This window comes from Xiphophorus hellerii, chromosome 21 (genome assembly GCF_003331165.1).
Source record: "Xiphophorus hellerii strain 12219 chromosome 21, Xiphophorus_hellerii-4.1, whole genome shotgun sequence".
Taxonomy (NCBI): Eukaryota; Metazoa; Chordata; class Actinopteri; order Cyprinodontiformes; family Poeciliidae; genus Xiphophorus; species Xiphophorus hellerii.
This window is the reverse complement of record NC_045692.1, coordinates 1621235-1646187: the sequence shown is the minus strand read 5'-3', so window position 1 is coordinate 1646187 and position 24953 is coordinate 1621235. Positions and strand designations below refer to the sequence as shown.

The 24953-nt window shown below is 40.4% G+C and overlaps 1 protein-coding gene across 9 annotated transcripts in view; it reads left to right on the top strand.

Annotated features, from left to right (window-relative positions):
* Positions 1-1457: 1457 nt before the first annotated feature.
* The window catches only part of hecw1a (HECT, C2 and WW domain containing E3 ubiquitin protein ligase 1a), a 66493-nt gene continuing 42997 nt past the window's right edge, over positions 1458-24953 (top strand). For 3 of the 9 annotated variants that reach the window (XM_032551139.1, XM_032551135.1, XM_032551133.1), the window contains exons 1-4: positions 1458-1650; positions 11791-12112; positions 12390-12497; positions 13897-13991. In XM_032551139.1, coding sequence (XP_032407030.1) covers positions 1621-1650; positions 11791-12112; positions 12390-12497; positions 13897-13991 — 555 coding nt within the window. In that variant the 5' untranslated portion in view covers positions 1458-1620. Of the gene's footprint in view, positions 1651-5717; positions 5776-8469; positions 9157-9240; positions 9602-11790; positions 12113-12389; positions 12498-13896; positions 13992-18527; positions 18740-24953 lie in introns of those variants that run through there. The other 6 variants (XM_032551142.1, XM_032551134.1, XM_032551137.1 and 3 more) reach the window with 5 other exon arrangements.

Sequence of the window (24953 nt, the reverse complement as noted above, 5' to 3'; positions counted from 1 at the left end):
GAATTAAAGCAAAGTTTGCAGGAGACAAAAACAACACACACAACCAGATTTATTTTATTGATGTTTAAGTCTACTGTTGGGCCTAGATGTCACTTGAGTGATTCATTTTAAAGATAACTTTATTTATTATTACTGTTAAACTTAAATCTCCAGCATGGGGAAGTGGGATGAGCTCAGGTTTTCTTGACAGAAGTGACTGATAATCTGGCTGTCACATAGGCCTAACCTGGATTCTTGAGATGTAGTTCAACCATTCCCATGGAATATGCTGAGAGATGTCTTTCACTTAAAAATGGAAAATAGTAGTGGTGCACCACTGACACTGTGTGAATGTGCTGAAATATAGATTGGGTTATAAACATGTCCATTGTATCACTCGATATGGTTTAAAGAATATCGAAAAACATTATACAACATTTCTGTAGGCAACATTCCCAAAATGTACAGATATCCTTGACTATCTATTGCAAGACCAAATTTGTAGAGTCAAAAATTGCCTTAAAGATTACAGCCAATGAGGTGTTGACACTGGTTTGCCTGAACAAAACTTGAACCCTTTACCCTCAGATTGAAAGTCAGATGTTCTACCGGCTGAGATACTTTAACAAGGTTTTTCAGAAGTGACTCACAATCTGGTTGTCACATAGGCCTAACCTGGAATCTTAAGATGTAGTTCAACAATTCCAGTGGCAAATGCGGAGAGATGCCTTTCACTCAAAGACAGAAAATAGAAGGAGTGCACCATTGACACTGTGAGTCAATGTGCAATATACTGTAGATTGGGTTATAAACGTGACCGTTGTATCACTCGATATGGTTTAAAGAAAAACCAATGGACAGAAAAATTTAAAAATACATGGAAACAAATGGAGTTTCCAGGTGGGTGGGGAGGATTAATAATAATTAATTAAAGAGATATAAATGTGATTAAATGAGAAAAATAAAAATTTTAAACAGGAAAACTGAAAGCTTAAAAATATAATTTGTTAGAACTAAGCCAAAGAAAACAAAAATATGAATGTCATATTATAAAATGCGAGGTAAAGTTCTCTATTTTAAAATTAATTTGTATATTTATATTGATTTATGCATTAGGCCATTTATATAATTCTGCTTTTATTTTTCATTATGCCAGTCCCATTCCTCTATATCTTAATAGAGACCGGGCAGCACACGCGAAGGTGCAAAAATAACGTTTTCTGATTGGCTTTAGGAGATTGATGCAGAACCACATCAAGGTGGACGCCTGGCAATATGACCGGAAGCTCATCCTTCAAAGTAATTTATCTATGTATATGTCTTAAGCTCCAAAATGAGAAAGAAATTACCCAAAAGTAATTGCAGAAGATTATTTATATTCATTATTTCCTGCATAATACGAACAATGAGTAAAGTTACTTGTGTTTTGATGGTAATTTTCCCAGTAAACGGAAACTGAGCGTTGCACTGTGTCTAGCTTCACTGTTGGTCCTCAGAAAGAGGAAAGGATGTGACTCGAGCCTCGATCGCATGCCCCATCGGCCCAGAAGCGACGGTGTTTGTGTTCTACTTTCGATATGGAAGCTGGTGTAAATTAACGCGAGTCTCCTCTCCTCGAGCCCTTCTCCTAACCAGAGGAGGATGATCCACCGGCAGATTCTGTTATCCCAGGTAGGCGGTCTCCATTGTTGCTGTGTAATGTTGATGCTGTAGCATTATGTCAGACTATCATGTCTCAGCGTTCAGCAGCAGCGGGCCTGCTCTCCGTTATCCGCATACAGCCGTTCTGTGCTGTGCGAAGGATGCTTTGTAAACTGTCGTTATCAGGATATGCAACAGGACATTTTTCTATAGCAGCATGTTTGACATATAGACAATTCGACAAGTAAACAAAATTATATATTATAATCAGACTACTTATCACAAGCCAAATATGGTTTTCCTGATGCTTATGGTTCAGCATTATACATTAGTTCGCATTATATCAAACCGCACAATGTAATTGAAGTCTCTAGATCTAATACCAGTCTTGTAGGGTGTGAGGCTGAGAACATACGAAGTCATGTTGTGTGTGAAATGTTCAGATGTGGCTGAACGCAGGCGCACAGCTCAGTTCAGGTTGTGAATGGCGTCATGTTTTTCACGTTGGAGATGCTGCCCTAGTTTCTCCTGATTTGAGACTTACAGGGAGTCTGGGGAGAGGCTTCCCCTTCCCTCTTTGTGTGGGGATTCCCATTGTCAAAATCCTGCGCTATAGTTTATCAATAGCAATAGTTTCTTCATTGTGTCCTGATACATTGTTAGTAGTAATTAGTGTCATGTTTATGCATTACACTTCAACGTGTGCAGCTTTTGTTAATGTGGAAAGTAAATTTCTTTTAGTTCTACTGTCCCTTTTTCATATCAGGCCATATTAAAGAAAATCTGAATTTTTAACAAGTACTAAAATAATTTCAATTTAACCTTAAGTGTACAGAAACATACACCAAAGTCCATAATGTTACTATCGTTGAAACAAACACAAAGCCAAAGGGGAAAAGCCTTATGTGAAAAGTAAGTCCACTATCTGTTCTCAGGTAAACTTTAACAGCAAAGAGGTGCCGTTAGTTAAATACACTTTTAATAAATTGTTTTTTTTAACCCTGCCTTGACTAAATCCTAAAATGAATAAGCTAATGAAGATGCAAGACATAGATAAAGAAATTGTTAAGGTCCTGACTTACCAATGATATACTAACCTACAAAAGTCTAAGAATAAAGTGTTACAACAAATGAGTGAAGCAGAAGTAACTTAAAAGTATTGAAAATGCAAAGGGCAACAATGCTTTACTTTGCAAGCAATTTAATAAAACACAACTATATTAAGAGGCATTGGGAAACTTTCCATACATGGCATACATTTTACAAGTAGTGCTGTCATGGCAAATGAATGTCATTTCTTATTTTTTATGGTCAGTTGAAGAACTAAGCAGACATGGTATCACCTGAACATATTAATTATCCTGACCAGAAGGCACATGTAATCTATTTTTTCAATTAAACTGATTGAAGAGACAAATGTGCAAATAATCACAAATTTGTCTAACTCCAACGCGAATTGTACTTATGATCTGAATTGCATCTTTCTAAACAAGTATATTAATGTTCTAAGCTATTGACACATCTTGTCAATTTGTCCATTAGTACTTCTAAATTGTCCTCAGGATGTACATGATGTTTTGTACCAATAATTCAAGAAGGAAGACAGGAAGACAGTTACTGGCCCACATCACTTCTGCCTACATTACCAAAAGTTATTGAGAAAATATTTGGTACACAGTTGTCTGATCATTTGGAAGCTAATCAGCTAATTTCATAATCAATAAAATTTCTAAAACAATTAAGAGAAAACAAAGTTGTTTTAAATTAGACCTTACATATTACATTCCAAAACAGGCTGCCCTCCTGCATGTTATGTTACTTTCTCACATATCATAATTACAACATGACAACATGAGCTCAGACCTCAGCCACAAAGTATTTGGCTTCACCGTAATATCAAACAATAAAAGTTGTGGACAAAAGCCAATCTGATTCAGTCACTACCACATTCTTTAGAAACATCAATTGCTAATCTTTGACAGCTTTAGTAATTTATAATTAATATTTAATTGCTTACACACATTTATTAAGCAAAAAAGCAAAATGCTATGAAGCTGTAAAGCTCCACTCTGCAGCACTTTGATTTTTCAGTCTGCTTTTTCAATCAATTTTCTGCAGAATTTTGTAAACATTTTTGCATACTAGCCTAAGACAATATCTGAATTTAAAATGTTCAGCTGTATGAAAAGCACTTGGGTTAACAGTAACCAAATACGTACTCATTTGTAAGTTGCACTGAGTTGTTTGTATTTAGTTTCAGTATATTACTGATGTGTGATCCTCTATGTTTATTTATACACACATATACTGTACATATATATAATAGGACTGTAAGTTAGCTTTAGGTATAAACTTTTTGCATAGCATCCTGCAGACTGTTTTATGCGTTTGCCTGCATTTTCCTGTCAAATACATAAAGTCAAACAAATAAAAAATCATGACCTGTGACCATCAAAGCAGAAGAAATTGCAGTTTACTAAGATGGGACATAAATATTTCTATAAAAGCAATGCTTGACAAAGACATCAGCAAAATTGCTGCACATCAGTCTGGGAAGAATAACAAGGCCATTTCCTGACCTTAAAGTCTTTCAATCTGCAGGCAGGGGAAATTATTTTCAGAACAATCACCAAAAGCATTTGGATATCTTCCCAGTACTGGAATTTTCAGAAAATCCATGATAAGACCAGAGTTTACATTGCTTACAGAGAAACTGGACCATGTGACATGTGCTTCTTGCAGTCACTGAGACACCCAGCTTGTCTGTATACCAAATTTGGGGACATATTTTTGATAGATTAAACTTTATGTAGACTATGTCCTTATAAAAACAGAAAAAAAATTACAAAAAAAACAGGAGATTCACAAAAGAATAGCTTAAAAAGGAAAGAATGCCCCAGTCAATGTTCAGTCCCTAAATTGAGTGAAATGTTTAGGTGGGACCAATACCAGAAAACATCAATGAAATGAAACAGTGTTGGAAGGAAAAAATCCTCCACGGTCCTTCCATAATGAAATTAGAGCCACATAAAGTTAGACCAAAAGGAACTTAAGACGTAGATGCAGACTCAATCAACCTCAACATGAAAACCTCCAACCAGATGGTCTATGGAGCTTTGCTGTTATTCAGGTAACTGTTGTGAAACAGTGTGCAGAACCCATCATAGTAGAACTGGCAGCTGAAGCAGTTTGTGGACTGGTGAGTAACTATTTTCACAACAGCTGGATTGGGCCAGACCAACAGCATTTTTGGCAAAGTTGTTTGGTGGTGTTGGTTTGAACTTAAGGCAGAAGAATATGTTGGAGTGAATGTAAAAATGTGTTTAGAAGACTAGTAGGAGACTAAATATATTTGAAAAGAATAACAGTAAATGACTAGTAATGGAAAAGACAGGAGGTAAAGTGTTTGTACAAAGGCAATGTGTTGAAGACAGCAGCTGTCTAGTCCCTAAATTATCAACATAACAAAAGTTAAATTATTGAAATAAATAATTTAAAAGTAAATTTTTATAAAGTGCAGCACCAAGTGGAACGGGAGACTAACGTGAAGAGTGAGACTATCGGAATCGCAGAGGCCATGTAGAAAAGGTCCGTGGGTGTTTAAAGTTTTGCAGGACTCCATAAATGCCATCTTAGTTTCAAGATGATTTGAGGATATCTATTGTACTTAGAAATAAATATTATGATCCTTTAGGAAATAAATCAAACATAGCTGTTCTCAGAGCAGATGTACTTCTAATAATTGTTTTTTGGGGGGACACAGAGCATGTGAACTCTCATCAATGTGCATGAAACCATGTGTTTGATGTTTTAAGTTTTAAGCAGATGTTTTATTGTAAATGTAAGTTGCTGTCTCTTTGTTTGTTTGTCTCTTCTTTGTTGTTCTGCTTGCCCACCTGTGTTTCCACTCATTTTTGGTAATTTATATTTTCATCTGAACCAGATGAAATCTGAAATGATTATGACAGGGATGTTTCCTCTTTGCTCCAACATGAGAAAGCACACGTGTCTCATACTTGACTCTCACCTTCTGCTGCCACTGCTATGTGTTCATGTGTTTTGTAACACACCACCGTTCTCCTCCCGCTTCCCTTTAGGTTTTGGTCTGCTTTGGGTTACCTGGTCGTTATGCTGATGCAGCTTGGTAGTTTCAAGGTCAGTGTCCCCCTTTGACCTTCCCTCTTACCACCTGTTTTCTTTTTGCATCCACACAGGCCTAGTTTCTTTACAGCGTTGTGAGACAGTGAAACTTCATGATAAAGACTTGCTAAAACATGGGGCTATATTCTCAGTGTTCTTAGAGGTTCCCATCATAGCCCTAAACAGACCTAGCTTCAGAAAGATTATTTTTTGCTGCTGAAAGTGACTGAGCCAGGACATGACAGAAATTCCCATATTAGTGAGCAGAGGTGGTTGACCCCATTGCTAGGTGTGGTTGTCCTTTTCCCAGGCACTGTAACTGGTTCCTCTTCTTCTTCTACTTTTGTTGTGATTGGCAAATAAATTAATAGACCATTACCGCTACCCACTGGAAATAACCAATCAATTATGTGGACCAAATAAAAAAAAACCTCTTATCCTATTTTTCAAAATACACTGTCTTAAAAATAGCATATGGTAGCTTTTACTTCTATAAAGTCTTTGGTTATGTCCACACAACAAGACTTGATGCTCAATTAATCTGATTTATTTATTTTTGCCCGATCTTTCATTGTACTAATTAAATCCGACCGCACTCAGACTTATGTGTGAATGGTTTATGTCCCCAAAGCACCCCGCTTGAGCTGAAGAAGAACATTGGTGTCACACAGCAGTGCACTGTTTATAGAAGTAACAATGGATGGAGCCATTTTCGATTTTATAGTTTATTCAGCAATGCAAGCCAACGGCATTGTCACAAGATCACTCACAACAACATGAAGGAAGCTGATAAAAAGAAAGCTCAGCTAACAAGAACAGCCCTTATTGGAGCATTGGCTGCAGCTTCTATAGAGAAGTCTGGTTGGATGTGAAGTCAAAACAAGGAGTGGTCTGATTGTGATGTGATGTGCTTCATTGTCACAGATTTCTTTCATCATTTCATAATCATAATATACAGTCATTGTTTATGTTAAGATTTACAGTGTCTGGCCTTTTCTGGTGCAGAATTATGACACGACTCACTTCAATGACATGAAAATCAGATAAAATGCGACATGACCATTCAGACTGCAGACACTATGCGATTAATTTCCTATTAGGGAGGTGGAACACATTCGATTTTGTTTTGGGTGAAACGATTGGAATCGGGCTGTTCAGACTGTGGTAAAAAAGCCAGATGTAGGTCGCATTTGGGCAAAAATTTGAAGTATTAACCTGTTGTGTGAATGTAGCCTTTCTGAACTAAATTAATAAGGTCGAATTCAGGCTGTAATCACTTGATACATGGAAACCTCCACATTGAGAGGAGCCAGTTGGATGCCTCCTGGGAGCCTCCCTGGTGAGATGTTTAGGGGCCCCAGGACATGCTAGAACATTGTCCCTACTGTCCTGCTTCTTGCACACCTGAGTCGAATAATGTTATTTCCCTTTGAGACCTAAAGAAAGATATCAAGGACATTATAAATAAAACATATTATTATTGTTATTATTATTATTATTGGGCTGCACAGTGATGCAGTTGGTAGAGCTGTTGCTCTGCAGCAAGAAGGTCTTGGGTTGGATTCCCAGCCCAGGGTCTTTCTGTACGGAGTTTGCATGTTCTCCCTGTGCATGCATGGGTTCTCTCCGGGCACTCCGGCTTCCTCCCACAGTCCAAAAACATCAGATTAATTGGTCTCTCTAAATTCTCCCTAGGTGTGAGTGTGTGTGCATGGTTGTGTGTCCTGTCTGTTTCTGTGTTGCCCTGCGACAGACTGGCGACCTGTCCAGGGTACCCCGCCTCTCGCCTGGAACGTTAGCTGGAGATAGGCACCAGCACCCCTCCCAACCACTCTTAGGGACAAGGGTGTACAGAAAATGGATGAATTATTATTATTATTATTATTATTATTATTATTATTATTATTATTATTATTATTATTATTATTATTATTATTATTATTATTATTATCAGGACTCTGGAGAACTTGATGGCATATTGAGGAGCTAATTCAGTTATTTGATTCAGGTGTGTGGACCAGGAGGGCATCTAAAAGTTGCAGGACACCAGAACCTTTTAGTTTCTTTGTACACAAAGTGTACAAAGGTACACTTTGTGTTTAGACAGTTTTTCTTGATGTTGAGCTGCAATCCTCGTCCATTTTGACCAATCAGTCAAGGCTGGCAGAGTTGTGCCGTGAAGCTGCTTTCTAACTGGAGCAGCCTCTCACCTCATCTGGGCTTCCATCATAGTGAGCTATCTCGCTTGTTCTGACCATTTTATACATGGATGATCTGGTAATGGCGTTATACTAGGATCAAAGCATTTAATTTAATTTAATTTAATTTAATTTAATTTAATTGTTTATTTGAATAGGACAGTGCTCATTGATCAATAATATTCACAAACAAAAATCTACTTAACACCTCATTGTATAATTCATAGGACAGAAGACAGTAGTTCTGTTTACACAAGAAATAACAGACTTAAGCAATCTAGAATAAGACCCTCTAGAGTACAAGACCCTCAACAACAAGCAGTGGAAATCACTGTGAATGAATACATAACTGGTTTGCTTTTGACCAATGCTTGAGTTTCTTTTTAAAAATGATACAGTTATCACGTTCTGTGATAATACGCTAACCGTGTCCGTTCTATTAATGTCTGCCTCTGACAGATGCCACATTCTGGCTGAACTGTGTTTTGCACCTCAGCATGTTGCAGTCTCTTCTGGTTTATGATTTTTACAGTAGTGAAAATGGGATGGTTTCTTGTCAATGGTTTTAATTGTCCTCTTGAAGAGAGACATGATGGGTTTTAGTATACTGGCATGATTTCAAGATATTTACATTTTTCCACCATATGAAGTCTCTCTCTTTTTGTGTTAATGATAACACTTGGTTCCTGGCCTTCTGCTGGATGATGAGAAACAAACATGCAGACAGCTCTGCACTTCTGTGGAAATCTAGCTGACATCTATTGAAATATCAGTGCGGCTCTATGAGTCCAGAACTGTTACCTGTCATTTGAGGCACATTGGAAATAACATAAATGACCAGTGTATAATTAAAAAACTGTTTGTATTGGCAGTGATTATTGGTGACACACAGACATGTTCCATCAGAGTAATGGATTGAGTACATCTTCTGGGTTGAATTCTGTCGTATTTTCTTGCATTTTCTATGGATTTCCTGTAATTACCACCCACAGTGTTGGGAACCGGGGTTTTGGTTTTCCTTGTGGGTTTTTTCTCCTGCTGCTTCACCATTCATCTACCAGATAGCGTCAGAGGCTGCCTTTTCCTGGAGGGGCGTGCCCATGGTTCAGCGCACCTGTGTCCGATCATCTCATTACTCCTGGAGTTCAAGAAGAGCTGACTGCCAGTACTTCTACGCCTGAGTGTTTTGCCAGCAATGGTACTCTGAGCCCCCCGGAGCTAGCTCTCTGTGATTTCCTAGAGAAACCTTCTGAGTAATCCTTCTCGTGTCCTCCTTCTTCAGGTGTTTCTTCGTGATGCCGTGGATTCTCCTAGAGAAGATCTTGTCCTGGTTATTTGGATTCCCTCTCCTTGTGACGCCCTGAATATTACCCACTGGTTTCCTGAGTTCCACTATCACCTCTTCAATCTGATCACAAGCATTTCCTGGATTCTCCAGCTATCAGTCGGACCGCTCCTCTGTTCTCCCATCACGCCTGAACTTACCTGTCACCCCCTACACCGCACCCTCCGCATCTCCATCCAGATCCTGCTCAGCCAAGCTTCCCCTCTGGAACCTGGACCGACTCAAAGATATACACAAAGAGACCAAAGCCCCGAACCCGCTGTCGACCCCTCCCAGACCGAGATCATCATTCCAACAAGTAAGATCAGTCTAATTTGTCTCACAGCTCCCATTTCCGATTACCTAAAATTCACCATCTGTTTTTATTGTCCCATAGTGTGCTGACAACTCTGTGAGCCTTCCCCAGGGACCATACCTTCACCACCCACCTTGTCTTTGTATTTCAATAAACAACCCTTAACTGATTTTCTGTTCTCCTGTGGTGTTCTGCATGTGGGCAAGGAAAGTAGATCCCAACATGACAAACAGTCTAAACACATTTGCATAAAGATTAAATTATTGACATCATTGATAAATTAACAAGATAATTAAAGTAGATGAGGTGAAATGCATATTTCTATAAGTCACATCCACATTTATTATTATTATTATAAATTATTTGTTCCTCAGATCCGTAAACACATTCTTAACCTTCTAAGTTTCATTGTTGGTTAGGGTTACTCTTCAAAAATCAGCTATCAGCTGCTCATCTTACTGTGGATGACTGTAAATTAAACTACCTTCCAATATTGGATGCTTCAGATGAAAACCCAGCTGACCTGATACAACAACCATGTGCATTATTAGCTTTTAGCATCTATCAGCACATGTAATATGTATTATTAATGTGAAAGTTTTCATATAAAATGCATAGCTATATAAAGCAGGCCAAAACGGCTGGATAACATCTATATTTTGAAATTTAAAATGTTTTCCACACAGCAATATTACCAAATAAATGGCATCTCATTGGCTCGCTCCACTTTATTCATGGGGGAATTGAAGGCTGTTCTAGATGACATTGCCACTCTCCAAATAACAAAAACAATAGAAGTACAGCTAGCTGTGGATGACTAACAGACTGAATTAACACTGATTTAGCAGCTTGCTTTGCTCACACTTAAGCTGCTGAATCATTTATCTTCACACATTGGAGATGTTTTGGCTATCACAAACTCCAACACTATGCCTGGATCCCAAAATGTAATCATGCAGGAGAGGCTAATTTGTATTGCATGCAGATCCTCTATTTAATACTAGCATGTAAAAATGTCACTATTGCCATTACAGTGTGACTAGTATTGCTTATAAAAATAATTAATAGGAATAAGAGGAATAATAGGACGAGGCTGAGTGCCTCTTTCTCTCAGCAAGTTTCAGCAACTCAGAGAGAATATAGTGTAATGAGTGGTGTGTCTGAAGCAGGACCAACAGGCAGACAGGGGTATTGTCATATGTTTATGATCGAAATGTAAAAATGTAAGAGCTGGGGACCAAAATGAAATGGAAACTATGGGATACAACAGGGGGAGCAAGGCATGTGGGAGACTCCATGTAGAAGAGGGAGAGAGTTCTTTGGTATGATGACACAAAAATTTAGTATTTTGACCATCAGATAAGATGGTGCGCTTGGCGGACACCAAACACTGTATGTCACCACAAACACTCCATCTCCACTGTTTACAGTGCATGGTAGCATGATAGTGGAAGCATAACACTGTGGGGAAGCTTCTCGGCAGCAGAACCTGGAAGTCTTGTAAAGATAGAAGGTGAAATGAATGCAGCAAAATTCAGAGAAATCCTGGTATTATAATTGATAAGTGAGAGCAATGCAAAGGGTAAAAGGTTACAGGGGGTGAATACTTTTTACTTCCATTGTAAAGTTCGTCCATCTTTACATCTACTCTGACAAGGTTTTCTGTCATCATGTCTAACAATATGGTTGGAATGTTCAGGGTGATGTGCAATGTTACCCTTTCTGAAATCTAACGATCAAGCTGCAATTTCAGTTTCATGAGACCTGAGCCTCACAATGAAGAGTTGTCCTGGTAACAGATTCTAGTGAGTCACATGATTATACTGAGTTAACTACAGGCATGATTCTATTGACTAATTTAATTCCTTCTGACAGCTAAACAGGATTTAATTTCCCAGTAACAGTAAAGAATACCAATGAAAACTGGAATGAATACCAATGAACGCTGCTTTTTTCATTTGCTTCATTTATTTGGAAAAAACTATTAAACATTTTTGTTCCACTCAGACTTCCATTAGATAAAATTCAAATGAAATGAAGGGATGTTTTATGCTAAAACATGACAAAAAGTGATTGAGTTTAAGGGGTATTAAACTGATGCCAGCAGCTGTAGTTAGTCAATAAGAGTTCATGCACTAAAATACCAACAAGAGATCCAGTCACTATATTTTCTGCTGCGTATGTTTATGCAGAACCTGTACCAGAACCGGCTCCTGAGCCTGGCTGCCATGGCCTCCCCAACCCGCAGTGGGCAGCCTCGCCAGCGCTGCAAAGGTGCAGTGCGTCACAGCTGTGGTCCAGACACGTATGCAGTCAACGGTTTGAACCAGGAGGCCTTTATGCTGGGGTTACAGCGCTCCACCAGTGACACCGACTTGGTCTCACCCGACACCCGCTCCACACTCACCATCAGCTCTGCCCACTACACCATTGGCCAGTCTGAAGATCTGCTCATCAAATGGGACATCAAGGAGGAAGTGGATGCTGGAGACTGGATTGGAATGTATCTTGTTGGTAAATTAGATATGACTTATTTTTATTTCCACTATTTTCATGTTTTATTGAACATTTATTTTTTTTCTTATATAAATATTTCTCAAACAATACCATGGTTAAACTGTTTTATTTTGTGTAGGAAATTGTTCCAAAATTCTAAATAAAACAATGTTAAAGCTCATAAAACCGTTCATATCTTATTATGACAGTAAAATAAATGACAAGAGGGAAAATAAAAGTGAACTGTGATAGTGGCCGCTCAGTGTGTAATAATCGGTTTTATTTCTCTTTCTAGATGAGAATCTTTCAGATAACTTTCTTGATTACAAGAACCGAGGCATCAGTGGATCTCACAAGGGACAAATAGTTTGGAAAATTGATTCCAGCTCCAACTTTAGAAACTGTAAGTATCTCAAAACAACAGCAGCAACCAGAAGATCGAAAAAAACAATAAAAAATCCAAACTCTATCTATGATCCTCAAACAGCAGGTTTAATATTCGTGGTTGTTTATTATGGAGGACCTGCATGCAGACATACAAGAGAGATGTCTTTTTAATAGAAAAAAATAACAAAAGATGACTTACAGCAAAAAATAACTGATTAGTATAGAATTTGGAGAGGAGACTGGGTAATCATGGAGAAATATTGTGGAAGGAGCCAATGGAGAACAATGAAATCAATAGGCTATCCTGTATGTACACTGAGGAAGAAGTGGAGAAATGACCTGAAAACCAGTGAGTCTAACGAAATGAAAATGAGAATAACTGAGGGAGCTATGAGGTGACAGAACACAACTAAAGCAAGCTAGCAGATAGAAGGATGGAGAAAAATAAACAGAGCAGAAGAATAGAACTAAACAAAGGGAAAATCCTGAAAAGAACACAGCTAAATCTAAATGCACAAATAAGAACCCATGCAGAGGAACTAAGGCCATATCTAAGCAAATAAATGATAAGGTAATGATAAAAACAGATCATTTCTGGGTATCAATTTGTGCTCAATTTGATGCCCAGATAGTACCCGAAGTACAAATACAATCTAACAGAGAGACAGATACAGATGACTGCATTTGCTGTTGCCTGTCTGTTTGGAGTTCTGAGTTTGTTTGTGTCAAAACAGTGTAATTAAACCCAAAAGTGACTTCTCTGTGAGACTAAGCTCTACAGTGACAAGGAACACACTCTCTGCTAGCTGCTTCAATTCAGGTGGCATCCGGTGTACTTCAGCCTAGACACCATGGTGGTGTATAATTTATTAAAATTCATGCTCTGATTAGGTCTTTCGGTTCCACTTGGTGAAATTATCAGACATCATAGAAGTATTTAATTCTTAGGCTGATTATGCTAAGCAATACCTATGTTTAAATTCTGATAAATGCTACCAACACATCCACCGAAATTATAATGTTTGTGTTTACTGCTCATTAACCTTGATAAACAGAGGATGACTGAAGCTTTTTCATAGCTCATGCAGTGCTGTTGGGGCATCTCCTGTCCAAGTATCAGAGTGTGTCTGGTGAAGTGAAAACAGACAAAAAAAACATAAAGCTTTACTATGACCCTAATCTCCCCATGTTTCCCACAGAGCTGGGTTTTTCCATTTGCACACAGTTTGCAAATATCTTTAAAGTAATTACAATAGCGCAATCACTACATTTTAACTTAGATATTCAGTTTTAACTCATTTATTTCTGTTGATCATTTTTGTGTTTCTTCTGTCTTTTTTTGTCACATATACAGACAATATCTAGCAGAGACCAGTTCAGAAACTTTAATGTCTTGTCATGTTTTTCTCACACAGCTGAGACCCAGGTCTGCTTCAGGTACTACCACGGTGTCACTGGAGCTCTGAGAGCCACTACACCCAGTGTGACCATCAAGAAGGGCTGCCCACCTGTGAGACTTTTTCACCTCATTCCTTTTCATAAAGCTATGCATGTCCAAATTGGATAGAAGCTAAGCTCCCTATAAATACTACAATAAAACAGTCAGACACATCTTTAAAGAATTTTATTTGACCTAAAATCAGCAGAGTGAAACTGTTAAAGCTAAAGTAGGTAATATTTATAAAATTAGCATTTCAGAAAGGAAAGGGGAGGGTGTGTCACAAATGCATGATTGACAGACCCTCCTCCCGTCTCTGATTGGCTCTTTCTGACCAGGAGCGAAGTATTTCTGCAGGTGGCAGACCACAGGGAGGTGACAGGAGAGATTAATTTGGTCACAGGTTATTTTTCTCATGTTATACTGTCAGGACATAGTGGCAGTTTTAATAAATATGTAAATGAAACATTTTTATGAAAAGGACTGTCATCAGCTTAGATGCTTAAGAGAAACTTTCAGAAACTTCCTTGGAAATCAGAGAATAGATTTGACTAAAACCCATAGTATTTAGTTGATGCTTGAGCATCTATTGATGGCTTTGAACTAACTGTTCTTTAGATTACAGAGTCAGGCTTTTAATAAAAACAAGAGATTGGTTTGGTTTTTCATTTTAAACTATAGATATTTACACCATATTATCAAAAGTATTCCATCTGAAAGTAGACCACATCAAATGTACTGCAATGTCAAATGCAAATTGACCAATGGCTGTGGAAGTGATTGGAACACCTGAATGCAGTTATTTGGTTTGGTGAATAAATAAGACAGAACTTTATTGTCCACTGACGTTGAACATTTTCTTTGGCTTTCCAAACAAGCCAAAGAATAAAAAATTACAACTTCAGTTGTAATTTGATCAATATGTTTGAATACATCTAACCATGTTACTTTGCGTACTATAGTTAGATGTAATTAAGCTTGGTTAAAAATGGTTATTGCATTGGGAATAAATGATTTCTTCTAAATGTATTTTATGCATGTATTTCACAGAGAGGCTAATTAGTAACTGATTTTAGGAATTTTTACGGTAAATTCTTGTTGTCCTGTTGTCCATCAAAAGCCTGCCAGTCATTGAGAGAGTGTTTAGCAGATGATTGAATTTCTATGGTAGCCTTGGCATTGTGCTGCTGTGTGCCTCTGAAAAATGCTGATTAATCCAGAACCTGATCTCTTCTTTCTTCCTGGGAACAGAGAAATATAAATAACTGCAGGCAGAAAAGACAGAGAGCAAGCAAGCACAGATAGCATCAATCAGTCCCGTCAACATAAGCCTGCCAGTTGTTTGGAGTCCAGGGGCAGACAGCACTGTCTCTTCCTCATCAAAAGATGAAGGAAGATTTGGTGAAATGTAACGGAGGTTGAGGAACATTGATCCAGTCTGCTTGATGCTTATTGTGGTTGGTCAGAACCTGTCAGGTGGTGCAGTCAAAGAAGATCTCCTCCTTATCTGAGTCTGTGTTATGGACAAGCCTGTGTCTCCAGCTGGGAATATTGTTCCCAAGTCAGCCTGGGAAGAGGACAAGGCTCAGCTGGATAACCTGGGTAACTTCAATGGTTCATTATGTGTTCCCAAGTTTCCTAAGTTATATCTAGACTTTTTTTCTGCAGCAGCTTTAAAGTCACTGATGTACAGAAGATCTTTAGGTAAACTCATTTACGTGTGCAACGAATATGTTGTTGCCTTAATCTTGTTTTAGACTATAGCCTGTCTGATACAAAACTGGAACTAATTGTTAGTCAGGATGAGCTGTCTGGACCCCATTTCAGAAGGCAGGGTTAACAAGCTCTGAGCAGAAGGTAGATACTCTGAATAAACCTACCAGCTCTGTGACACTCAGGGTTTTCTGTTTCAGAACAGGAGATGTTAATTAGGTAACTCAATTCCGAGTCAAGCTACGCCTGAGCATGAGTATAGAAGAATCCCTCATCAATGGGAAGCAGATAACGCGATTGACCACAGGAGAAATAAAAAACCCTGAAAGTGTGCATGTCTTGCCAGAGGGCAAGACGAGGGCACAAGGGGAATATCAAATCATATTTATCAAAAAAATATAAAACAAAAAACCGCAGCAGCAATGTTGATGCTACAAAATGGCAAAAGTTAGCAACACACTAAGTTAATGCATGAGTGTGATTTAGTAGATGTAATGTTTGTACTGCAGTACATAAAGGAAGCCAAGTCTTTTAAAGTTATCTGGTTTATTAACTAACAGCATCAGTCATTATACCCTCTGGTTTTTACCCGCTCCCGTCTCTGGCTTCCTCGTGTCGCCTTTTCTTTAATCTTCTTGCATCACCACCTACTGGTGCTGCATATCATTACATCCCCGTTTCAAGCTTGTTTGTTAACATGTCAACTGCTTTCACTAACAGAGTCACCAGTAACAACATCAACAGTAACAACAGAGTCACCATACAGACTCAGGAGTTAACAGAACTTCATAATAACAGAACTCCACCCTGAACAGTCTAACACTGTTTCCACTTCCTTAACCTTGTTCAATCAGTCTCTCTGGTGGCCTTTGTGTCCTAGTTGACCTTCTTAAGACATGTGTTGAACTAGTGTTGTTTGGTAAAGCATCCTTACCCACACCGTGTGGGTCAGTCGTCTCTCTGGCCTGACCCTGTTTCTGTGAGTCTTGTTCCTGAGTCTTGAGTAAACTCCTCCGGTTTCTCCTGAGTACTTGTCCATCATCCGTCTGTATCTCGTATGACCTGGGGCTCACTTCCTTGAGGACTGTGGTCTTTCGCTCCCACGTGCCTCGATCCTCGACTCTCACTGTGTCATTTTGTGCCAGAGCCCTCAGCCTCCTGGCTGTTTTATCATAGTTCTCTTTTTGTTTCTGTTTGAGCGCTGTTTGCTTTCCTGTCAGCTGTTTTGTGTTAGTCTTTAGTGATAGGTGTGGCAGCGTTGTACGCAGCTTGCGACCCATGAGGAGCTCAGCTGGGGAGAACCCGCATGCCCGTGGTGCAGTGCGGTAGCTCACCAATGCAAGGTAAAGGTCAGATCCACTGTCACTTGACTTCTTTAACAGTCTCTTAATGATCTGGACACCCTTTTCAGCTTTCCCGTTCCCTTGTGGATGCAGTGGACTGGACGTGATGTGTTGAAACCCATAGTCCTGTGAAAACTTCCTGAATTCTCTGCAGTTGTACTGTGGTCCATTGTCACTAATGACAAATAAGGGAATCCCATGCCTGGAGAAAACACTTTTCATATGAGTAATTACTCCAGCAGCTGATGTGTTAGAAAGCTGGGCTATTTCTGGATAGTTAGAGTGATAATCTATTATCACAAGATAGTCTTTACCATTCAGGTGGCATAAGTCAGTTCCCACTTTTTGCCAGGGTCCTGTGGGTTCATCAGTGACCAGCATGGGCTCTTTGGTCTGTTTATATTGATGTTTAACCCTCCTGTTATGTTCCGGGTCAAATTGACCCGTTTTAAAATTTACAAATTAAAAAAAAAAAAATAGAAGCATTTTTTTTGCATGAAACGTTTTCTATTTGTCTTAATAGGTGCACTCTAGACATAAGTTGAAAATTTATTCATTTTACACATTTGTACCAAACCCTAGGTCTACTTTTTACATCGATACTGTTCGGGTCAATTTGACCCGGCAGTCAGGTTAAAGTGCAAAAAAAGATTTTAAAATGTCCAATTCTATATGTTTCCTTGCAGTTATGAACCATATTTCACCACACACACACTCACACACCCACACACGCAACCACACACACACACAAGCCCACTTTCTCACTATTCTCTTTACTTCACTAGGAAACTGCGAGAAAGCAGGTGTTCACACAACCTTTGACGGGAATCTTTTCTGTTCCTGTGGACAAACTCCACCCACTCTGAGTGACACTCAGCAGAAGTGGATGAAAACATAAATACTCTCTGCATGACTCATTTATCTTGATTTTAATCAGCGGGTCAATTTGACCCAGAACAGTATGTGTGTCTCAAGTTCAATTATAAAGATCACCCTTTGGTAAAAAAAAAAAAGTATAATATAAAATAATTTACCAAAGGTCAACTTCAAGGAAATTATTGTTTTTTTGTGTCTAGGTTTTTTTCAGTGGACATTAAAAATCTAAATTCCATTTTTTATGTCCAAATGAGTAAATGAGCAGGTTGTCGTCATTGATCCTTAATTTCTGAGAAATAATAAAACATCATTGCACAAATATTGATTGAAATGGTTAGTATTGGAGTTAATAATCAGATACAAAAATGTTTTGGAGGAATTTTTTGGTTTCTGACACTATTGCATGATTAAACACTCCCTGGGTCAAATTGACCCACGAACATTTTTGCTGTACCCTAGAAACGAACATAACAGGAGGGTTAAGGCACGTGGCACATGTGGATATCATATTATCTATTTCATTATTGATTCCCGGCCAGTACACTGCCTCTCTGGCTCTTCTCCTACATTTCTCAACCCCGAGGTGTCCCTCATGAATGCGGCACACCCAGTCTTGTCTCATTGACTGTGGGATCACCATTCTATTGTGTCGGAGCACCAGGCCTTTTACCACACTCAGGTCAGCTCTGACTGGATAATATTGTGGACAGCTGCCCTTCTTCCAGCCATTTTTTAGGTTGTCCATCACTCTTTTCAGAGTAGTGTCTTTTCCTATTTCCTGTATTATCTTTTGCAGCATGACATCAGACACTGGCAGACCTGACATCACTGTGTCCACATGTACTGTAACATCTGCAGCACTGGACGAAACTTTGGCATCAGTGTCAGGTAAGGAGGCCCTGGACAATGTGTCAGCCACAACTATGTATTTTCCTGGCGTGTAAACGAGCTCAAAATCATATCTTTGCAACTTCATCATAAGTCGTTGGATTCGAGGAGACATCTCATTCAGATTTTTTTTAAATTGAAATCAGCGGTTTGTGATCTGTCTCCATAGTAAAGGTAGGTAATCCATATACGTAGCAGTGAAACTTTTCACACCCATAAACCAGCCCCAGAGTCTCCTTCTCTATCTGAGCATATCGTTGCTTGGTGTCCGTCATTGTTCTAGAGGCATAGGCCACAGGTTGCCAGGTGTCACCAACTGATTGCAGTAATACGGCACCTAAGCCCTCCTTTGAGGCATCTGTTGAGATTTTTGTCTTTCTTGCAGGATTGAAGAAGGTAAGGACTGGCTCGGTAGATATTGTTTGCTTTAGCATTTTCCACTCTTTGTTATGTTTCTCTGTCCACTCAAACACGGTTTCTTTTTTTAGCAATTCTCTCATGCATGTTGTTTTGGATGACAGATTTGGAATGAATTTGCTCAAAAAATTGATCATCCCTAGAGCTCTCAATACACCTCTCTTATCTGTGGGGTGTGGCATCTCCTGGATGGCTTGCACTTTTGAGTACAGAGGCTCCACACCCTCTCCTGATATCTTGTCGCCCAAGAAGACAACCTCCCTGACCCCAAACTGGCACTTCTCTTTATTAAGCTTCAGCCTGCTCTCCCGGATCCTCTGTAAAAGCCTAGTAAGTCTTTCATCATGTTCCTGTCGTGTTTTTCCCCACACCACTATGTCACCAATGTAGACTCTTGTGCCTACCAGACCCTCTGTTATTCGCTCAACTGCCTTTTGAAAAATCTCAGGTGCTGATTTAATGCCAAATGGCAGCCTGAGAAAACAGTACCTTCCAAACGGGGTGTTAAAGGTGCATAGTTTGCTGCTTTCAGCATCTAACTTTATTTGCCAAAAACCCTGCAAGGCATCTAGTTTGCTAAAATACTGAGCGCCTGCCATCTCGCTGGTGATCTCCTCTCTCTTAGGAATCTGATAATGTTCTCTCTTAATATTTTCATTTAGATCTTTGGGGTCTAAGCAAACTCGTAACTTTCCATTTGTCTTTTTGACACAGGTGATTGAATTTACCCAGTCTGTGGGTTGTTCAACTCGCTCAATGACCCCCAGTTGTGTCATCCTGTCCAGCTCTTTTTTCAGGCTGGCGCGCAGTGCAACTGGCACTCTCCTTGGGGCATGCACAACGGGCTTAGCGTCACTCTTAAGTTGTATTTTGTATGTGAATGGCAGGGTGCCCTGTCCTTTGAAGATGCCTGGGAAGCTATCTACAATGTTATACACCCCTGCACCTTGTTCAGTCACGTCTACAGTGTCTTTGTTGAGCTGATATATTCTCCTGACCAAACCCAGATCCTCACAGGCCTTGTCTCCCAGGAGTGACTGTCCCTTAGGAACGACCACAAACATTATATTGTGCACATTACCCTTTATATTGACTTTAAGTCTGCACACACCCTCTGTTTCTATGCTTTGCTGGTTTTATGCCCTGAGTGCAAATGTATTTTTTCTTATCTTAGGTTTCTCTTTAAGCTCTCTAAGATCATTAACATTTATAATATTCACCTTTGCCCCAGTATCAAGCTGAAATGAAATCAGTGTCCCATTTACCACAAGTGGTTCCACCCATTTATCTCTTTTGTCTGCGTTCCTAGCTTGATGTACATCAGTATTCTTTGTTGATGGACCCTTTCCATCTTCCTTGTTTACCGTTCTGATAAAAAGTGAACCACTATCATCACTTTGGTCACCACTATCATTGTCATCCTGAACAGTATGGACTTTTTTATCTTTGGACATACACATTCTGGCAAAATGATGTAAACCTCTGCATTTTGAGCATGCATTTCCAAAAGCTGGACATTGCCTCGGTTTATGATCACTTCCACATCTTTTGTAGCTGAACATGCCATCATTCTTGTTCCTATTCTTGAACTTAGCTGTGCGCTTCTCTCTGATGGAGACCGCGTCCACTGCCTCGCATAGCTGACTGGCCGCTGCCGCGCCTTGCTCTCTTTCGGCAAATGTCTTCGCATATTCTCCTGCCATCTCACTGGCTTGACCAATTTTGACTGCTGTTTCCAGTGTAAAGAACCCCACTATACAGTAGGGATGTCCACAGTTTTCAGATAGTGTCATGCTTTTGGGAATCTGTTTAACCCACATGCAGAAACACCATCTAGAGATCAGAACAGTAATTTTGCTTTATTTACAACAAGTTGCTACAGCGTGTAAATGCAGGTGCCCAGTACTGAAACAAAACCCACATCGGGAGGCTGGCTCGGAACTCTGGGGACGAAAGAGATACGTGAGTCCAAATGAGATGCTGGAGCAGTATAGTGCAGGAGGCACTTACTGGTGCTGGTAGGGGGATCCGCTAGGGAGGGGCAATGTGGGATTAAGAGGAAGAACGGTGGAGCTGGGACCAGCCGGGGCAGCCGTGGGGGCGGGACAGCTGTGGGGGATCGCGGCGAACCAGAAGAAGGAATCCACAATCTGGATGGAATCCTAAGTGCTGCGTACCTAGTAGGGCAAAACACAAACGTAGGTGAGCTCAAAACTCAAAAGACTTCAAACAATGACCTGAGGCTCTGAGGGTCTGGAGATACCACATAGGCAAACAATCTGGCGTCGGAGGATCGGCAGCCGGCTCTTCTTATGCTCCACCTAATGAAAGACAATGAATCGCAGGTGTTTGGGACAACCTCAGGGGAATCTACTCCCATCCTGCTCCCTGAGGACATCTAGTGAGGGAAGGAAGGGACTTGCAGATGATGACATAGATTCCCAACAGATAGTGAGTTATTTATAACATTGTGACTTGAATGACTGTTGATCATTCAAGTCACAATGATCAACAGTGAGAGGGATTTTGTCTAAAAAGCTCTTTTATAAAATTCACCTAAAACTAAGTTATTTGTGCACAAACACAAAAATAATATCTTTAATGACGAGTCGGGGATTGAATTCCGGCGTCCCACATGACAGCTGGAGACACGCACTACATTTACACATTTGCTGTATTTAAACAGTATTCCTGTATTCTTGACAGTATTAAACCCAAGTGCAGCACAAAGAAGGTCCTCATTGTGTCACATGAGTGATGTGAGACTGAAATTTCACGGAGCTAAAATGGCTAGTGAAAAAAAGTAACGGTCAAAAATATATACATTTGGAAATGACAAAACATCCAATCACGGTTTGATCGCCCTGTGTAAAGGGAGATTTCTGCAGAGTATTTTCTCTCCAACATCTGTAGGTGTGCACACTTTTCTTGTGCCAGCTCACAGCTACAAAGTACCACAAACTCAGGATTTGCTCAAACAATCCTGCTACCGAGCAGGATTGGTTCAAGGAGTAGGTTGAACTTTTTGAAACTGAAAACCTAGGAAAACGTCTGGCAGAATCTCCTGTGAGACGGAGCTTTAACTCCCATCTCTGGCAGAACTTTGAAAACGTTCTGGGGGAGGTAGGGGAGTCTGAGTGGACCATGTTCCGTGCCTCCATTGTCAAGGCGGCATATCGGAGCTGTGGCCACAAGGTTGTCATTGCCTATTGCGGCGGAAATCCTCAAACCCGTTGGTGGACACCTTAGGTGAGGGATGCTGTCAGGCTGAAGAAGGAGTCCTATCGGGCCTTTTCGGCCTGTGGGACTCCAGAAGCAGCAGATGGGTACTGGCAGTCATAGCGGCATGTGGCTCGGGTGGTTGCTGAGGCAAAAACTCGAGCGTGGTAGGAGTTTGGAGAGGCCATGGAGAAAGACTTACGCACGGTTTTGAGGTGATTCTTGTCCACTATTCGGCATCTCAGAAGGGGGAAGCAGTGCAGCACCAACACTGTTTATAGTGGGGATGGTGTGCCGCTGACCTCGACTCAGGACGTTGTAGGCTGGTGAGCAGAATACTTCAAAGACCTCCTCAATCCCACCAACATGCCTTCCATTGAGGAAGCTGAGCCTGGGGACTGGGTCGGGCTCCCCAATCTCTGGGGACGAGGTCACCGAGGTGGTTAAAAAGATCCTCTGTGGCAGGGCCCCAGGAGTGGATGAGATTCATCCTGAGTTCCGTAAGGCTCTGGATGTTGTAGGTTTGTGTTGGCTGATGCAACTCTAAAATATTGCATGGACATAGGGGGCAGTTCCCCTGGATAGGCAGACTGGGGTGGTGGTCCCCCTGTTCAAAAAGGACAGAATGGACAGAATTTCTAGGCACAGCCAAGGTGTTGTGGGGATCCGTTTTGGTGGCCTTAGGATCACATCTCTGCTTTTTGTGGATGATGTGGTCCTGTTGACTTCATCAGATCGTGATCTGCAGCTCTCGCTGGAGTGGTTCGCAGCCAAGTGTGAAGCGGCTGGGATGCCTCCAAATCCAAGGCCATGGTCTTGAGCCGGAAAAGGGTAGAGTGCCTTCTCCGGGTCGGGGTGGGGGGAGGGTGTCCTGCCCCAAGTGAAGGAGTTTAAATATCTCGGGATCTTGTTCACAAATGGGGGAAGAACGGAGCAGGAGATCGACAGGTGGATTGGCGCAGCGTCTGCAATGAAGCGTGCGCTGTACCGGTCCTTCGTGGTTAAGAGAGAGCTGAGTCAAAAAGCGAAGCTCTCTATTTACGTTCCTACCCTCATCTACGGTCATGAGCTTTGGGTCATGACCAAAAGAATGAGATCACAGATACAAGCGGTCGAAATGGGTTTTCTCCGTAGGGTGTCTGGGCTGTCCCTTAGAGATAGGGTGAGAAGCTCGGTTTTTCGGGAGGGACTCAGAGTAGAGCCGCTGCTCCTTCACATCGAGAGGAGCCCATTGAGGTGGCTCGGGCATCTGGTTAGGATGCTTCCTGGACACCTCCCCTGTGAGGTGTTCCAGGCACGTCCCACTGGGAGGAGGCTGCGGGGAAGACCCAGGACACCCTGGAGGGACTATGTTTCTCGTCTGGCCTGGGAATGCCTTGGGATTCCCCCGGAAGAGCTGGAACAAGTGGCTGGGGAGAAGCCACTTGCCCAGCTTAAGAAGGACCTCCCTTCTTAAGCTGCTACCCCCACAACCCGACCCCAGATAAGCGGAAGAAAATGGATGAAAACCCAGGATATGCTCATAGTTACTACAGAACTTACTCAGAATTTTCACTTATCCTGCTTTCTGAAACAGAGACCTGGTGTCTAATGGCTGTTGTTGTGCATCAATAGGTTCTGGATTAACTATGAGTAACTATAAATGGTAAAAGGTCTGTACTTGTAAAGCACTTTATCTAGTCCAGAGGACCCCAAACTGCTTGACACTAAATTCAGTCATTTATGCATTCACACACTGATGGTGGTAAGCTTCTAGACTGCAGCCACAAAAACAAACACAAAATAATTGCTGGTGTCATTTTTGTATAATTATTAACAAAACTAGTAATTTAGTTCATAATTATCATGTTAGCGTACCACCTGATTATCAGAAAAATAGTAGCCACATAGTTCAGTCTCAGTTATTGTTTAAGAATTCCTGACTGGTGAGGTTTTGGTATTATAATAATAGATGGCATTCTTCAAACAGCAAGACACTACACATGTATGAAATAAACACAAACAATTTCTCTTCAATATACAAGAGTTTATTAACACAAAGAACTTGGAAATTAGTCCAAATTAGACCTATGCGAATAAAGCATTCATCAGCCCATGACAATGGGCTGATGACATAGAGAGTCACATAGAGTCAGCAGAGTCCAGTCACATAGAGTCTGTTGCCTCAAAACAACCCTGTACGGCTTCTCTGGCTTTGTGTGATTATTTTTTCAGTACAGGTCCTTTTCATTACAAGTTGTCTCTGAACAATGGGTTTATATTTTGAGCACAGAAAAACAAGACTGTGACTTGATTTCCCAGAGGATGTCTTCCTTTCAAGATATATGAATCCTTGATATTTGCACAGAACAAATCCAATGTCTTGTTAAGAAATTCAGGAAGTCATTGAGATCTATCAGTCTGGAAAGGTCTACAAGGCCATTTCTAAAGTTTTGGGACTCCAGTGGACTACAGTGAGTCATTATCACTGTAGTAATGTTTTGACAAATGGCCAAAACATGGAACAGTGGCAAACCTTCTTAAGAGTAGTTGGTCAACCAGAACTGTCTCAAGAGCTCAGTGACTACTCATTGAAGAG